Source organism: Macaca fascicularis, chromosome 1 (genome assembly GCF_037993035.2).
Source record: "Macaca fascicularis isolate 582-1 chromosome 1, T2T-MFA8v1.1".
NCBI lineage: Eukaryota > Metazoa > Chordata > Mammalia > Primates > Cercopithecidae > Macaca > Macaca fascicularis.
The window spans coordinates 81,411,459-81,429,630 of NC_088375.1; the positions used below are offsets into that span (position 1 = coordinate 81,411,459).

The 18,172-nt window shown below is 39.4% G+C and overlaps 2 protein-coding genes across 2 annotated transcripts; both read left to right on the plus strand.

The window, feature by feature from the left end:
• Nucleotides 1–2,026, plus strand: CCDC185 (coiled-coil domain containing 185). The gene has a single exon (XM_005540938.4). It carries the CDS (start codon nt 28–30, stop codon nt 1,897–1,899), a length of 1,872 nt encoding a protein of 623 aa, XP_005540995.2. The 5' UTR covers nt 1–27; the 3' UTR covers nt 1,900–2,026.
• A 9,542-nt stretch (nt 2,027–11,568) lies between these two features.
• LOC101925831 (ribosomal biogenesis factor) lies at nt 11,569–12,030 on the plus strand. Its single transcript, XM_045397649.3, has one exon. It carries the CDS (start codon nt 11,619–11,621, stop codon nt 11,919–11,921), a length of 303 nt encoding a protein of 100 aa, XP_045253584.2. The 5' UTR covers nt 11,569–11,618; the 3' UTR covers nt 11,922–12,030.
• Nucleotides 12,031–18,172: the final 6,142 nt, after the last annotated feature.

Genomic DNA, 18,172 nt, shown 5'->3' on the forward strand with positions numbered 1-18,172 from the left:
AGACTCTGCGCGTGCCCAGAGGGAGGGATGGCAGGCTTCAGCCACTTCTCCCAGCCGCCCTACCGGGACCTCTGGGAACCCCCGCGGCCCGGCGGAGAGCGAGAGTCCACGCAGCGGCTGGGCGGGCAGAGGTCCGGAGCCAACTCCCCCGCGTGCTCCCGGGCCGAGACTCCGGGTGCGGAGAGCGAAGCTGGGGCGTGCTGGCTGCACCCGCACTGTTCGTTCACGCCGCGGCCTCGCAGGCGCGGGTGCTCAGACTCACCGCGGGGCAGCCGAAGCCTGAGCGATGTGGTCCGCAGGCCCCTGGACCGCTCCAGGAAGCACGGGCTCCGCAGCAGGCGCCTAGAAGATGCCTGGGGAGAGACAGGAACCAAGCCCCGCCCAGCTTGGCAGCCGCAGACCCAGCTGCCACCCCAGCGGCCGCAGCCCTGCCCGCATTACCCACTGGCCCAGGGAGACTCGCCCCCGCCTTACTCCGGAGGAGCTGGCACTCCCCTGAGTGGCACATTCAGGGTAGAAAAGGCACAGGGTGGAGACCAGTGGGCAGTGCCGCTCGGCAGACATCTAGGTCGCTGGTCCGCTTCCTCAGTTCCCTCGGAGCGGTCTTCTGTGCCCTCCCAAAAGTTCAGGAGGCACTCAGCCTGCGGGTGCGCCCAGAAGAGAGACAGCAGCGACCAGGTTGAGTCATTAGCAAGCCGGGACTCCCAGCCCTCGGCCTCTAGCAAAGAGATGCGGAGCCCCCACACCCAGGTCCTGAAGAGCAAGCTGGAAGAGGCAGTGGTGTCCTCCCAGGACCAGCAGATTGTGGCCCTCGTGTTGACCCGTCTCAAGAAGGCCCAGAGGATGCGGGAGCTGCAGCAGCAGGCGGCTGAGGCCTGGGAGGAGTTGAAGCGCTCGGATCAGAAGGTCCAGATGACCTTGGAGCGGGAACGCCGGCTGCTGCTGCAGCAGAGCCAGGAGCAGTGGCAGGAGAAGGAGCAGCGCAAGACCCTCCAAAGCCCTGAGCAGCGCTGCCGGCGGCGGGACAGCCAGAGGAAGAACGTGACCCCGGGGGAAAGCCGGTGGAAGGAACAAACTGAGGACCAGGAGAGCCCGCGCCAGGAGAAGCTGGAGAAGGCGCGCGCCCAGGCAGAGCACCGAAAGCAGTGCCAGGTGCGGCGCCTGCGGGAGCAGGAGAAGATGCAACGGAACCTCCGGGAGCAACACACCCTGCAGCTACAGAGGAGGCTGGTGGAGGCCTGTCGCAAGAGGCATCTGCATGCCGTGGAGGGACAGAAGAAGGTCCAGGACACCAACCTGAGCTCTCTCATCAATTACCAGGCCCGGAAGGTCCTCATGGACTGCCAGGCCAAGGCTGAGGAGCTCCTTAGGCAGCTGTCCCTGGAACAAAGTTTCCAGCGGTCCCAAGAGATACACCAGGGCCTGATGAAGGAGCGGCACCGCGAGCTGAGGGAGAAGGCCCAGAAGGAGGAAGAGCAGTTGCAGCAGGCCAGGTGGCGTGCAGGGGAGTCAGAGGAGCAGAGGAAGATGCGCAAAAGGATTCTGGTGGAGCTGGCAGATGAGAAGATCCGACAGGCCAGGAATCACGTGCACAAGACCACTAGGGACAAGGTGCAGCACCTCCGGGAGCTCAACCACCTGAGGGAGAAAAACCACCACATCCTGAAACTGAAAGCCGAGAAGGAGGAAAAGTGCCACATTGAAGGCATCAAGGAGGCCATTAAGAAAAAGGAGCAGAGGGTGCGGCACATTACCCAAGGGAAAGACCCAAACTTCCAGGAGTTCCAGAAGCTCCCTCAGGCCTCCAGGAGAGAAGAGAGAGCGCCTCCCAACAGCTCCCTTGATCAGATAGTACTAGAGGCCCAGCTCCGTGCCTGTCAGCAGAACAGGGATTACTGAGAACCAAGGACGCCTGGCTTACAGCGCCAGCCAGAAGGAGATGTGGCAATGTGATTCCTTTTGTAATCTGATTATAATTGAACATTGATTTTAAAAAAGCATATAAAATAGCTGCAATTTCCTCTCATGAACTGGTTTATTGATTCACTTGGATAGTTTAGAGGGTCGGGGAGAAAATTTTGAGAATTTCTATGAAAATGACTTGGCTTTGTGAATTTCGATTTGAATACAAAATATTCATTTAGCTCTCAAGTAATCTGAGAAACACACAACAGGCACATTTTGGAGACACCAGAGAAAAATCTATAGTTAGGGATACAGTTCTGTGACATGTCTTAAGTCTTTTCCTGTCCCAGAACTTATGAAAGGGTGAAGTATAAAGTACGCATCATAAGAAATCTCCAAGACAAAAAGAAATTTTAAAAAGAGTGAAGTGGGAGGATTCCTGTGAACGAGTAGATTTGGGAACCCTGCATACTATATCCTCTCTTGGGAGTTCATAATGCACTTTAAAATTTTAAAGACATGCAGTAAAGAAACTTAATGTTTAATGTCCCTCACCTCTTTTTTTTCTCAGATAATTTCATGGAATTGATGTTCTGTGAAACATTTTTGAAAACGGCACTCTATAGTTCTTATCTGATTGTGAACTTCTTTGGCCTTCCCTCCATGTATTGATAGGAAGTATTTATAATTCCATCAGCACTATTTCTTGACTGTTCCACCACAGCCACACCATCTGATATAGTTTGGCTGTGTCCCCACCCAAATCTCATCTTGAGCTATATAGCTCCCATAATTCCCACGTGTTGTAGGAGAGGCCTTGGGAGATAATTGAATCATGGGGGTGGGGGTTTCCCCCATACTGTTCTCATGGTAGTGAATAAGTCTAAAGAGATCTGATTGTTTCAATAGGGGAAACCCTTTTCACTTGATTCTCATTCTCTCTTGTCTTTCACCTTCCACCATGATTCTAAGGCCTCCCTAGCCACATGGAATGAGTCCATTAAATCTCTTTTTCTGTATAAATTACCCACTCTTGGGTATGTGTTTATCAGCAGCGTGAAAGCAGACTAATGCATCATCTAAGATCTCATTGGAATCTATTTGGTCTGGTTCTTTTTTTGGTCAGTCCTATCCAGCCTTAAAGAATAAAATTCTATTGGAATCCTTCTCTTCTCCTCTATTTCTCCTCTGTCTCTTGAAGGAGGTATGTGATGTCATTCTGTCTACCCACATTGTGTCTAATTAACCTAACCAGGACCTGAGTCAATGACTAAGCATGACTCAGTAATATGACATTTTAAAAATAAGGAGCCAAAAGTTAAATAGAAATTAACGCATCATATCTCAGAGTCTTTATTGAACTCTCTAAATGTTTTCTTTAAAAAGCCCCTAGTGTCACATTTGTATTAGAGAGAGAGAAATAGAATAAGCTCCATTGGGAGATTTATATCTTATTAGTAATTCTAAAACAACATTAAAGATAACCTGACAAAGGATTTTGTGCAAAGGTCAGTTTGAGGTCCACTTTCTTGGCTCTTATCATGGAAACCAGGCCCTCTTCCCCATTCCATTTTCTTCCCTTGCCCCAGTCCCTTCTGCCTGGTATCCCCAAAGAGGCCTACGGTAGGACCCTTATTCTTCTCCTCAAAAATGTTCAAGGACAGCCGCCTTGCTCAAAATGGAAGGGCTCACATATCTTCCCTCAGTTTCCAACCTTATTCTCTTACCCTTGCCCAAGTTAATCCTCTGTTCAAGCCAAATGCCATGTGCAACCCAAGTATTCAAGAGTAATGCTTAAGACATTTCAGACAGACTTCTTTATGAATCCTAGCTCTTCTTCTTGAAACAGTTGTATGAAGCTGGAGAAGTTACCTTTTTGAGCCTGTTTTCTTGTTTGTAAAATGGAAAATAATTCGCACTTCAAAGGCAGGTTGCAAAGGACGATAAAAAACTACTCCACGTAAGGTGTTCAGCACAGTGCCCAGAACCTGATACATACCCTATAGTTAAATGCTGTGGGGTTTTTTGGTTAATAATCCTGACCTTGCACGTTTGTCAGTTCCATTCTCCCTACTTTGGTGCCTTTTCCCCAGCTGCCCCCTTCCACCATATCCATGCCTGGGTTTTCTCCGCTTAGTTCACATTCTGTCTCTTCCCTGGCTGCGCCATCTTGACATCACTCTTCACTGACAAACTGCATGGCCCATGGAGTACTTAGTAGTTACTGCTTGTATGGCATACTTATTTTGCAATCCACATCTTGGCTTCCTAACTAACCTACATGCTACTTGAAGCCAGGATCATTGTCTTAGACTTCTTTATACTGTACTCAACATGGTGGTCAATACATAGTCAAAATAAAGGCCATAAAACAGGATGTTTTGACTTCACCTCCATAACCCATGCGTTTTTCCCGAATGTTCTTTGCTTTTTGCTCCAAGAAATAAATACAGACTTGTATTTTTTCCAATTCATTCTGAATATTACTGGTAGAACTAATCTATACAAAATGAATTTAACAGAAATGGAGTAGACTTACTTTTTCTTATTTTTCCCTTAAGTACAACCAAAAGCCCTCAACATTATATATAAAACAAACATGAGAACACTGAAAGGTGGAGAGATGACAGACCAGCTAGGAACCTCAGGACCCAAGGAGCCACACAGTGGTAAATTTCGTGGGCTTTTTTTTTTTTTGCCTTATATATCCCAGACCAGGAGCCAAAGAAAGGAATAACCCCAAGACACCAAGTGAAGACAAAAAAGCCCCAACACAAATCAGCTCTTTCCAGTCAAAGGACCAACAAAGGGCAGTCTAACAAGAAAAATAATTCAGACAATAACCACTTTACTCCAACAAACTCCACCCTTACCCATGCCAGCAAAGACTGAGGGAGGAACCTAGACTTTTACCCTCACAAACTGAAACAAGGAGCTCCCTCTTCCTGCCCTAGCAATGCCAGCAGAGACCACAGGGGAGCCCAGACTTTCAACCACTGCCTCCTCAGGCATCTCTCCCCACCTCCACACTAGATGGTGTCAAAGGAAGATGAGTGGAATTAGGACTTCTATCAGCATCCAGCAGGAACAAGGTTGAATACCCCTTTTTTGGCCCCCAACCCCTGCCACCCTGTAAAGGCCACATAGGAAGAAGTAATGAGGTATTCCTACACCTCCCAGCCAGGGAGGTATCAGTAGAGGCCTGAAGGGAAGCCAGGACTCCCACCCCCACCAGCAGTAATAAAAGTGCACACACACACACCTCAGGTGACAATGGAAGTTGAATAGGGGCCTGGATTTCTGTCCCCAGCTGGTAGCAATAAGGCAGTGGCCCCCTTTCTCTTCTGGAGTGGTGTCAAAGGAAGCCAGATAAAACAGAAGGTTTAAATAAGTCCTAGTCTTATAATACTCAAAATGTCTAGGTTTCAACTGAGAATCACACTTTATACCAAGAACCAAGGATATCTCAAACTGAATGAAAAGATAATCAATAGATGCCAACATGAGAACAAATGTTAGACTTACTTAAAAATAATTTAAAGCCACCATAATAAAAATGTCTCAACGAGCAATTGTGAACACATTGAAACAAACAAAAAAGAAAATTTCTGCAAATAGATAGAAAGTCTCAGCAAATAAAAAAGAAGTATAAACAAGAACGAAATGAAAATTTTAGAACTGGCAAATACAATAACAAAAATCAAAAGCTCAGTGGATGGACTCAACAACTGAATAAAGGAAAAAAGGAGAGAATCCATGAACTGGAAGACAGAACAATAAAAGTTATCCAAACAGAGAAACAAAATTTATTGGGGAAAATAATGAGTAGAATCTTATGGGCCTACGTGAGTATAACAAAAGATCTAACATTCATGGTATGGGAATCCAGGAGAAAGGTACAATAAGGAGAAGACTGGAAAAGTACTCAAGGAAACAATGGCTGAAAACTTTTCAAATGTGATAAAGTATGAAACTCTAAAAGGATAAACCCATAGATATCCATAAGATACAACATAAACTTCTAAAACTAAAGACAAAGAAATTATTGATCAAGAGAGTGAGAAAATAAGCCATAAACTGAGAGAATATTTGCAAAAGAGTGATTATATTAAAATTAAATAAAGTATACTTCAAAGCAAAGAAAATTACCAGAAACAGAGAGGAACATTATAAATGTATAATAGGGTCAATCCACCAAGAAGACACAGCAATTCTAGACATGTATCAAACAACAGAGCTACAAAACATGTGAAGCAAAAACTAATAGAACTGTACCTGGGCATGCTGGCATGTGCCTGTGGTTCCAGCTACTCAGGAGGCTGACGTGGGAGGATCACTTGAGTCTGAGAGGCAGAGATCGCAAAATGAGGCAAGATCATGCCACTGCAATCCAGCCTGGGTGGCAGAGTGAGACCCCATCTCAAAAAAAATTAAATCAATAAAAGAAAAAATAACTAATAGAACTGGAAATACAAATAGATAAGTCCACAATTATAGCTGAAGATTTCGATAAGCAGAAAATCAGCAAGGATGCAGAAGAATACAAAACCACTATCAACTAACAAGATCTAATCAACATTTACAGAAGACTCAAACAACAGTAGAATATGCATTTTTTTCCCAGGCCATGGAGCATATACAAAGATAGAACGTATCCTGGGAAATGAAACAAGCTCAACACATTTTTAAAAACTGAAATCATACAAAATGTGTTCTCCAATCACAATAGAATCAAAATTATAAATAAATAACAAAAGAAGAAAACATCTAGTGCTTGGAAATTAAACACTTCTAAATAATCCACAAATCAAACTGGAAGTCTCAAGGAAAATAAAAAATTCACATTGAACCGAATGAAAAATAAAATGTCAAATTTGTGAGACACAACTAAAGCAGTGTTGTGAGGGAAATTTATAGCATTAAGTGCATACTTTAGAAAAGAGGAAAAGTCTCAAAGCAATCATCTAGGCTTCCACTTAAGAACCTTGAGCAAAATAAACCCAAGGCAAGCAGAAGAAAGAAAATAATAAAGAGCAGAAAACAAAGCAAAAATAAAAAACAATAGAGAAAATTGGTGAAACAAAAATCTGGTTCTTTGAAAAGTTCAATAAAATTGACAACCTTCTAGAAAAACTGATGAAGAAAAAAAGGATGACACAAATTACCAATACAATGAGCGAAACAGGTATATCACTACCGACCCTGCAGACATCAAAAGGATAATAAGGAAATACCATGAACAACTTTACACACATAAATTTGACAACTTATGTGAATGGACCAAACACAAATTACCACAACTCACCCAATATGAAATAGATCATTGAATATTCCCATAACTATTAATAAAATTAAATTCACAATTTAAAAACTCCCTCCAAAAATCTCTAGCCCAAGGGCACTTTCCAATTCATTTCAGGAAGCTAGTATTACCCTAATTCCAAGCCAGGCAAAGAATGGATGAAATAAACAAAAACTACAAATTAATGTCCTTCATGAATATAAACATGAAATCCCTAGTAAAACATTAGCAAATTGCATTCAACAATATACAAAAAGAATTATATGCCACAATCAAGTGGAGTTGATTCCAAGAATTCAATTTAGATTCCAAATTCAATATTCTAAAATCAATCATCATATTAATAAGCCATGATATTAACAAGCTAAAAAAGAAAAATCACATGAACATATCAATTGATGCAGAAAAAGCATATGATAAAACTCAGCACCGATTCATGGATAATACTTTCAGAAAAGTAAGAATACAAGGAAACTTTCTCAGCTTGATAAAGAGTATCTACAAAAGAAAAAAAGAAAAGAAAAGAAAAAGAAAACAAAACAAAAACCTGCAGCAAACATCATACCTAATAGTGAAAGCCTGAATGATTTCCCCAAAAAATTATAAATAAGGCAAGAACTTTGATACTCACCACTCTTGTTCAACACAGGGCTGGAAGGCAAGAAAAAGAAATAAAACCCATACATATTAATAAGAAAGATATAAAACTACCCCATTTGCAAATAATAGGATGGCTTATGTAGAAAATGGTAAGGCATCTACATAAACCTTCTAGAAAGAATGAGTTCAGCAAGGTAGAAAGATACAAGATCAACATTTTAAAAATCAATAGTATTTGTATATATTATCAATGAACATATGTTGTCAAAATTTTAAAATACAATACCATTTACAATCACTAAAAAAAGAAATACCTAGATGTAAACCTAAAAAAAAAATATATATATATATATATATATATAAGTCTTGTCTGCTGAAAACGATAAAATGCTGCTGAAAGAAATAAAAGACCTTAATAAATGGAGAAACACACTGTTCATAGATCAGAAGACTACATATAGAAGATCAACATAATAAACATGTCAATTCCCCCCAAACTAACACACAGATTTATTGCAATTTCTATCAAAATCCCAGCCAGATTTTTATAAATATAGAAGATTCTTCTAAAATATATCTGGAAAAGCAAAGGAACTAGAATAGTTAAAACAATTTTGAAAAAGAAAAGTGGGAGGAATTTTATGACTTTTTCTATAGCTACCATAATCAAGACTGTGTGGTACTGGTAAGGGGACACATACATCAGAGGAACATAAAAGAGAAACCAGAAATAGACCCATGTAAATATGTCTGATTAATTTTCAACAAAGATGCAAAAGCAATTTGATGGAGAGAGATAACCTGTTCAACAAATGATGCTGGAACAAGTGGATATCTCTGAGGTGGGGGGAAGCACAGGGGAAGTCTCACATCTTATACAAAAATGAACTCAAAATAGATCATGGACTTAAATGTAAATTGTAGTACCACAAAACTTTTAGAAAAAAATATGAGAACATCTTCAGGATCCAAGGTTAGGCAAAAAATTCTTAAACTTGACACGGAAAGTTCAATCAATTTAAAAAACCTGATAAATCGGACTTTATCAGAATTAAAAATGTTTACTCCGTGAAAGACTCTGTTAAAAGGATAAAATGACAAGCTGCAGTGTGGGAAAATGCAAATTAAAACCACAGTGTAATATCACTATTCACCTGTCAGAATGGTTAAAATAAGAAATAGTGACAACACCAATTGCTGACAAGAATGCAGAGAAACTGGATCACTCATACATTGCTGATGGGAATGTAAAGTGGTACAGCCACTCTGGGAGACAGTGTAGCAGTTTCTTCAAAAACTAAAGATTTAACTATCATACAACCCAGTGATAGGACTCGTGAGCATTTATGCCAGAGAAATTAAGACTTACATTCTCACAAAAACCTGTACGTAAATACATATAACAGCTTTATTTGTAATAGCCAAAAACAGGGTTAACCTAGGTGTCCTTCAATTGCTGAAGGTTAAACAAACTGTAGTACATCCAGACCATGGAATACCACTCAGCAATAAAAAGAAAACAACTTTTTTTTTTTTTTTTAGACAGAGTTTCGCTCTTGTTGCCAAGGCTGGGGTGCAATGGTGCGGGCTCGGCTCACTGCAACCTCTGCCTCCCAGGTTCAAGCAATTCTCCTGCCTCAGCCTCCCAAGGAGCTGGGATTACAGACTCCCACCACCATGCCAGGCTAATTTTTGTATTTTTAGTAGAGATGGGGTTTTGCCATGTTTGCCAGGCTGGTCTCGAACTCCTGACCTCAGGTGATCTGCCCACCTCGGCCTCCTAAAGTGCTGGGATTAGAGGCGTGAGCCACCCCACCTAGGCCCAAATACTGATTCATCCAATAGCTTAGATAAATCTCCAGAGAATTATGCTGAGGAAAAAAAAAAAAGTCAATCCCAAAAAGTTACATAATGTGTGATTCTAGTTATATAGCATTATTGAAATAACAAAATTGCAGAGAACAGATTAGTGGGTTTCAGGGATTGTAAATGAGTGGAAATGGAGGAAAGTGGGTGTGGTTATAAAATCAAAACATGAGGGATCCTTCTGGTGTTGGAAATGTTTTGTATCTTGACTTTATCAATGTCAATATCTTAGATGTGATATTGTACTGTAGTTTACAAGATGCTATCATTGGGAGAAACCAGGTTAACAGGCATGTAGGATCTCTGTATTATTTCCTAAAACTGCATGTGAAACCATAATTATCTCAAAATAAAAAGTTTATGAAAACCAAATAAAACTGACATTACTAAAACTGCACATTGTATACTGCTGGGGGAAAATGGCAGAAAGAAATAACATTTTGTTGTCAACAATAACAACCTCAAAAGTTGACACCAGAAAAACTAGGTTTGGTAGAAATTTATTAGCACAAAGTAAACTCAGTGATGGCTAAAACTGCAAATAGTAACATTTGTGATACACTAAAATTGAATGATGGAACCAAAGTTTTTATAACACTTTCATATGCGGAATTCAACCTGGGAAAGTTGAACCTGGAAGAAATAATTGCCACAAAGGAAAGCCCACAATGACAGAGACTATAATTGATCACATTTGATATTGCCAAAAACACTAATAAAGAAGTGCAATTGATCTTAACCCAAAGAAGTTTTTGTAAATTGAAAACAAAAATTAAAAAATTGGAAGCAGAGACTATACCATTAAAAAAACTGATCACAGAATTGAATTGGCTTAAAGGGATTTGTGGTTGAAAAATACTCTATCAATGCTCAATGAAAATGTAATAGCCTTGGTTTTCTGACTTAAACATTCGTGTTTAAGTACATATCAGATCAAAGCCACAAGATCAAAACATCCTACCCTCTAATAGCCAAACCTTATCAAAGGTCTCCTATATGCCAAGCACTTGACACATACTAGGCTCTTTTACATTCATTTATCTCCTTTAATTTCATAACCTCTCTGTGGCATACATACTACAGTATTTCACAGATAAGGAACTAAGGCTTAGCAGTAAGGTTGAGCAAGATTTCTGATATGCTCCTGCTAGTAAATGACAGAGCTGGAATTTGAGCCTCAGGTTTTCCTGACTCCCATTGCAGTCTTCATACATTATGTGGCCTTTCAACAATTAAAAGGAAGTAGGACACAATAGTTAAAACACAAGCTCTGAAGCCACACTGCTCATGTTAAAATCCAAGATTCATTCCTTAACTAATCAGTCACTTTGGGCAAGGTTCTTAACCCACCCATGCATCAGTTTATTTTTCCAACTAAAGGGCAGAAAGTGCTGTATATAACTCACAGGGTTGTGATGATTAAACGAATTAATACATGTAAGGAATTTAGAACAGTGCCTAACACATGATAAGAATTCCATGTTGGTTTTTATTATGTAATTTTTTCTTGAGTCTAGTGCCGGACACAAATTTTTATTTTAAAAAATCTGAATTGCAAGTGCACTCAGAATTTGGGAGGAATGAATGGCAAATTAACCTAACTCTTGTCAAATATTAAAATATACATGTTTTTATGGTAGAAATTTCAAGACTGACAGTTATCTTGGTTGCATTTAAACTTACAGACCTCAGAATTTTTAAAGAAGTTATTTGAATTAGCCGGGCATGGTGGCACATGCCTGTAATCCCAGCTACTCAGGGGACTGAGGCAGTAGAATTGCTTGAACCCGGGAGGCGGAGGTTGTGGTGAGCCGAGATCGCACCACTGTACTCCAGCCTGGGTCACAGAGCAAGACTCTGTCTCAAAAAAATAAATAAATAGGTACGTGCCAGACGGTGTCTCCTGGAGCTTAGGAAGCTGCACGCAAGTATTAAATTTCTGACAATGGGCAAGAACAAATTAAGAGGGCCGAAGTCCAGGAATGTATTTCACATAGCCAGCCAAAAAAACCTTAAGGCTAAAAACAAAGCAAAACCAGTTACCACTAATCTTAAGAAGATAAACATTATGAATGATGAAAAAGTTAACAGAGTAAATAAAGCTTTTGTAAATGTACAAAAGGAACTTGCACATTTCTCAAAAGGCCCTTCAGTTGAACCTCTGCAGAAAGAATTGATTCCTCAGCAGCGTCATGAAAGCAAACCAGTTAATGTTGATGAAGCTACAAAATTAATGGCTCTGTTGTAATATAGTGGTGATGCATCAAATTCTCCACAAAGACCAATAAATTAAATGTTTTATACAAAAAATAAAAAATAAATAAATAAATAAATAAAATGACAAAAAATAACAAAAAGAAGTTACTTGTGACATTAGGGGATGTAGGTGCTTCTCCCTTGACTGTATAACTGAATTAATCTACATTGGAACAGCCTTTGTTAATGTTCTCCCTCCATCCTAATCCCATAGCAGCAATTCTGCATTGGTTGGGGGGAAATGCTGACCCAACTGAGTGTTCTCAGGCATTAATCCTTCCTTCCTAGGTCTGGAATGTCATTAAAATTATCTGGAGCTGCATTCTTCTCCTCTTTGTATATCTGACATAATCCAAGAGTCCTTCAATAATAGGCTTTTAAAAATTATTTTTGAAACATCAAACACTTGCCAATTGATCTTGCCTTTTTCAGAAGTTAGAAAGTTCTGGGTATTTTCCAATTCTATGTCTAGTTATAACTAGACCCATTTCCCTTCTAATAGCCCTTGAAACCAGAATAGTTCTGTTTCCAACTAATTTTCCTGTGCTTCAGAAGGAGTTATTGTTTCACTTTGATGTTGCAGATGTTCTAACTCAAAGGAACGAGGAAGTCAGATTCACTGGCAAGTTTATATTTTTGTGGTTTAAGTAGAAGTGAGCTAATTCTCAAAAAAGAGGGAGCCACTCCAAAAGGTTCTAAGTCTTATTTTCTGCATTGGCCTAATTGTCACTTGCATTGTGTGGGTGATGGCACTTGCTAAAAGTCATGTCTCTTTTACTGACTTGAAGGTGGCAAAGGGGCAGAAGGTTTAGGTCCCAGTTGTTGCACAGTAAGGGAGCCTTCCTGTAGCCCTCTGAATGTATGTACTGTCAGTGACTAACCCTCCTTCTTTATAATCATTTTTAAAATATCTTCCTTACAGTCTCAGCTCAGAAATAGACCCATGTGTTAATCAAGGCTAAAGATGGACACTCTCCATGTGGCATGGAAGATGGCCACCAAAAACCTCAGGCTTACGTGCATCCCATTTGCAATGCAAGAAGACAGACTTCTTTGCCTCTGATATGGAGAATTCCAGAAGAAGACTTGAATGGGGCAAGCTTTGTTCACAAGCCATTCCCTTGTACCTGTGTCCATTATAGTATTATAACATATAGCATTATACTTGGTCTAGTGTGCAAATTGGGTCATGGGGACTGTTATCAGAATGGGGTAGAATTGGCAAGGGTGTTATTGGACAGCTTTGTAGCCACAAGAGAGCATGAGAACAATCACAAGATGAGATGTAGGAAACTATGTGCCACAAACAATAACTAACATTTATTTGGGGTGGCTTTAATAACAATGAAATGTTTCCATGTTTCCTTGGATTTTCATACTCCCTCTCCATTTAATGCAAAAACAGGCCCAAACCTCTACTTCCCACAGTGTGAGGGATTCGCTGTCTTGAGGGCCCTCCTGCTTTCAAACAGCTATCTGCTTCCTAAAATACAATTTATTGGCATTGCTAGGATTTTGGAAGTAAGGTAAACCTCCACAGGGACTTCACACACACACACACACACACACACACACACACACACACACACACACAGTCTGTACACATAAAGGCAGAATTCCTTCTCTGAGGACAAACAGCAATATAGCAAAAAGGATAAGCTCACTCTGAGATTCCCAGTTCAGACTGGAGACCCTGAAAGGAGATGACATTTGTCCAGGGTAATTGTGTCTCTGGCTCCTGACAGAAGCAAACACAAATCCACTCTTGAGGCAAGCATCCTCAATTTAAGCTCTCAAGTTTTCCACAGATTAAGATGAGTCAAATATGAGTTCACAAAGATCATTCACACAAATAAACAAATTGTAATGAGTGATAATCAACAGAAATAAAAAATTAAAACCCATGCAGACTTTAAATATTAAAATTATCAGAATCAGAAGAGAGAAAAACCACAAATAAATTGTTTAAGAAAAAATATAATCATAAAAATGGGCAAGCAGAAGGGAATGGCATATATGACTATTCATATTTGAAAAAGAAATATAACTCTTGGAAATAAAAAATATAGTATTTTTTGCTATTTCAAAAACCGCAAAGGGTGGCAGTAAATAGCATACTAAACACAGCTGAAGAGAGAATTAGAGAACTTGAAGATAGGTCCATAGAAATTTCCCAGAATACAGCACAGAGAAACAATATATAAAATGTGAAAGAGATGTTAAGAGATGCAGAAGATAAAATAAGAAGTTTCAACAGCAAATCAGGGTCCAGGAGGAAGGAATAGAGAAAATGGGAGAGAGAACAAATTAAAAGATTTCTTTCTAGAACTGATGAAAAATGAGTACATTGACACAGTAAGCATCATGACAGTCTCCAGAAAATACAAAGACAGTAAATCCAACTGTAGGCACATTGAAAGTAGCATGCTGAACACCAAAAACAAACAGAATCTCTTAAAGGCATTTTAAAAAGAAAATGTATCACCTACAAAGGAATGACAGTTAGACTGACAGCAACTTTCTCAACAGCAAAAATCAAAGCCAAGAGACAGTGAAATAATACCTTCTAAGTGCCAAGAGAAAATAACATCCTAGAATTGTCCACCCAGCAAAAATATCTTCACTCATGAGAGTAAAATAAAAACATTTTCAGAGAAACAGAAACAGAATTTACTACTGGCAGACCCAAACCAAAGAAGCATTTGTAAAATGCACTCTGGAAAGAAGAAAAATGATCCTGCAAATAAATAAATAAATAAATAAATAAATAAATAAATAAATACATATTAACAAACATTGTCTATAAAAATGACATCTAATTTCCACATCTAATTTATGGAAATAAAAATGTTTAAAGGACAAAATCAAAATACAAACAATAGAATGAAAGTTGGGAGAAGAAATAAGGTTGAGTGGCCTCTACTCACATATAAGTGGGAGCTAAGCTATGGGTATGCAGAGGCATTCAGAATGGTATTATGGACATAGGAGACTCAAAAGTGAGGAGGGTGGGTGAGGCATGAGAGATTAAAAATTACTCACTAAGTACAATGTACACTACTTGAGTGACAGGCACACTAAAACCCCAGACGGCACTACTATACAATTCATCCATGTAACCAAAAACCTCTTGTACCCCTAAAGCAGTTGAAATAAAAAAAAGAAAACAAAATTATTAAATGGTTTGATAGGAGGGTTAAGATTCTAATGTTAGAGTTTAGTAGATTTGCATGGTAAAATTTCGAGGGAAACCACAAAATAACAGAAATAGAATATGGCATAACTTCCAGACAAGTAGAAGAAAAAATGAAATAAGAAAGCAACCAAAATTCAAAGTTTTAATAGTCAAGAAGAGGAAAATAGGCATAGTAAAAATGGAATAAATAAGATGCAAAAAGTAACAAATAGACAAAGGAATACAGATGCATCAGTCACCACAATGAATGAAAAAGACTAAATTCATCACATAATAGACCAATATTGTCACACTAGATATTTTTAAAATTCAGTTATGCTATTCACAAGGGACACATTTAAACATAAGGAAAAGGAAATGTTGGAAGTAAAATATACATGAAACAAATATAACCAAAAGAAAGCTTTCTGCTGTCAGGGAATAAAGACTTTAATAGAGAAAGCATTATATAGACAGAGAGGACCATTGTATAATAACAAAATGATTGATCTGGAAGATGAAGCAATTCTAGAAAATCTTACATATATGTAAAGCAAAATCAATAGAACACATAGAGGAATTAAACTCATCATCAGAGTGAGAGATGTTCAAAGACACCTCTTTTTTTTATTGATAAACAAAAAAGTCAAAATATAAAAAAATCGTCAAGCTCGGTTTATTGGACATATGTAAAGTCCATATAACAATGAAATATTTGCCGGGTGTAGTGGCTCACACCTGTAATCCCAGTACTTTGGGAGGCTGAGGCGGGTGGATCACCTGAGGTCGCGAGTTCAAGACCAGCCTGACCAACATGGAGAAACCCCGTCTCTACTAAAAATACAAAATTAGCCAGGTATGGTGGCGCATGCCTGTAATCCCAGCTACTTGGGAGGCTGAGACAGGAGAATCGCTTGAACCCGGGAGGCGGAGTTTGCAGTGAGCCGAGATTGCGCCATTGCACTCCAGCCTGGGCAAAAAGAACAAAACTCCATCTCAAAAAAAAAAAAAAAAAAAAGAAATATTTACAAAAATTGACCATGGCCATAAGAGAACTATCAAGATTTTCAAATATTCAATATCCTATAGATATAGTTATCTAATGACAATGCAGTTAAATTGGAACTCAAAAACATAAGCTTAGAATTTTAAAATCTCATTTTAAAATGCTCTGTGGATTAAAACATCATTAATAGAAATTTTAAAGTATTTAGAACAGGACAATAATAAAAATACCATATACCAAGGCTTACGGCATGCAGCAAAAAAGTTAATACAAGAGAAATGTAGAGACTCAAATGCTTATTAACATAAGAGAAGAAAAGCTAAAAATTAACGAGCTAAGCAACCGACTTAAGAAATTAGAAAGAGAACAACAGAATACATACAAGAAAGTAAAAGAAAGATAACTATAAATACAGGCATTCATAAAATAGAAAGCAAAGGTATGACAGAGATGATTAACAAAACCAAAAATTGGTTCTTTGGAAACACAAATAAAATGACTAAACTTCTAACAGGATTGTTAGACAGCTATGGTTTTTAATCAGTGTTATCAATATTATTCTTCATGGTGTTCTCTATTAAGAATCTAGTGGCTTGTAGCTGGGCATGGTGTCTTATGCCTATAGTCTCAGCACTTTGGGAGGCTGAGGTGGGCAGACTGCTTGAGCCCAGGAGTTCAAAACGAGTTAGGGCACATGTTTACCTATGTAACAAACCTGCACATCTTGCACATGTACCCCTGAACTTAAAGTTGAAAAAAAGATTTTTTTTTTTTTAATTAGTCGTGTGTGGTGGCTCATGGCTGTAATCTCAGCTACACAAAAGGCTGAAGCAGGAGGATTGTTTGAGCTTGTGAGGTCGTGGCTGCAGTGAGCCATGTTTGCCCCACTGCATTCCAGCCTGGGTGACAGAGTGAGACCTTGTCAAGAGAAGGAAAGAAAGAAAGAAAGAAGGAAGGAAGGAAGGAAGGAAGGAAGGAAGGAAGGAAGGAAGGAAGGAAGGAAGGAAGGAAGGAAGGAAGGAAGGAAGGAAGGAGAGAGAGAGAGAGGGAGGGAGGGAGGGAGGGAGGAAAGGGAGGGAGGGAAGGAAGGAAGGAAGGAAGAAAGAAAGAGAGAGAAAGAAAAGAAAGAGAGAGAGAGAAAGGAAGGAAAGAAGAAAGAGAGAGAAAAAAGGAAGGAAGGAAGGAGAAAAAAGAGATTCACAATGTTAAAAATAAAAAGAGGGATATACAGAGAGATCCAGCAGAGACTATAAAGATAATAGTGTACTATTAAAAACTATATCCCAAAAAATGCATAAAGAAGCAGAAGCTTAGAAGAAACACACATTCATTTAAAAATAACCAACTCGAAAAAAAATTTTGAAGTCCAAATAGCTCATAACCATTAAAACAAGTGAATTGATTGTCTAATTCTCCCACAAAGAGAATCACTGGGCACAGATGATTTTACAGGTAAGTTCTACCAACCATTCACAGAGCATATCATCTAATCTTATGCAAACTCTTTGAGAATACAGTGGCTCACACCTGTAATCCCAGCACTTTGGGAGGCCGAGACAAGTGGATTGCTTGAGCTCAGGAACTTGAGACCAGCCTGGGCAACATAGTGAGACTCTATCTTTACAAAAAATACAAAACTTAGCCAGGCGTAATGGTAGGCACCTGTAATCTTAGCTACTCAGAAGGCTGAGGTGGGAGGATTGCTTGGGCCCAGGCAGCAGAGGTTGCAGTGAGCCGAGATTGCTCCCACTGCACTCCAGCCTGGGCGACAGAGCCAGAACCTGTCCCCTACCCGAAAAAAAAGTTAAAAAAAAAAAGAAAAAGAATGCTCCGCAACTTTTTATATGAGTGCACTGTACTTTGATACAAAAACTCAAAAAATCCAGCAAAGAAAAGTGATAGGAAAACTTCATTCATGAATATACAGGCAATAATTCTACACAAATATCAGCAAAATGCATCCTGTAGTTTATGAAAAAAAATAATACTGTACATCAGGACTAAGCTGGGTTTATTCCAAGAATATAATGCTTAACTTCAGGAAAACCGTAATTATCATTCA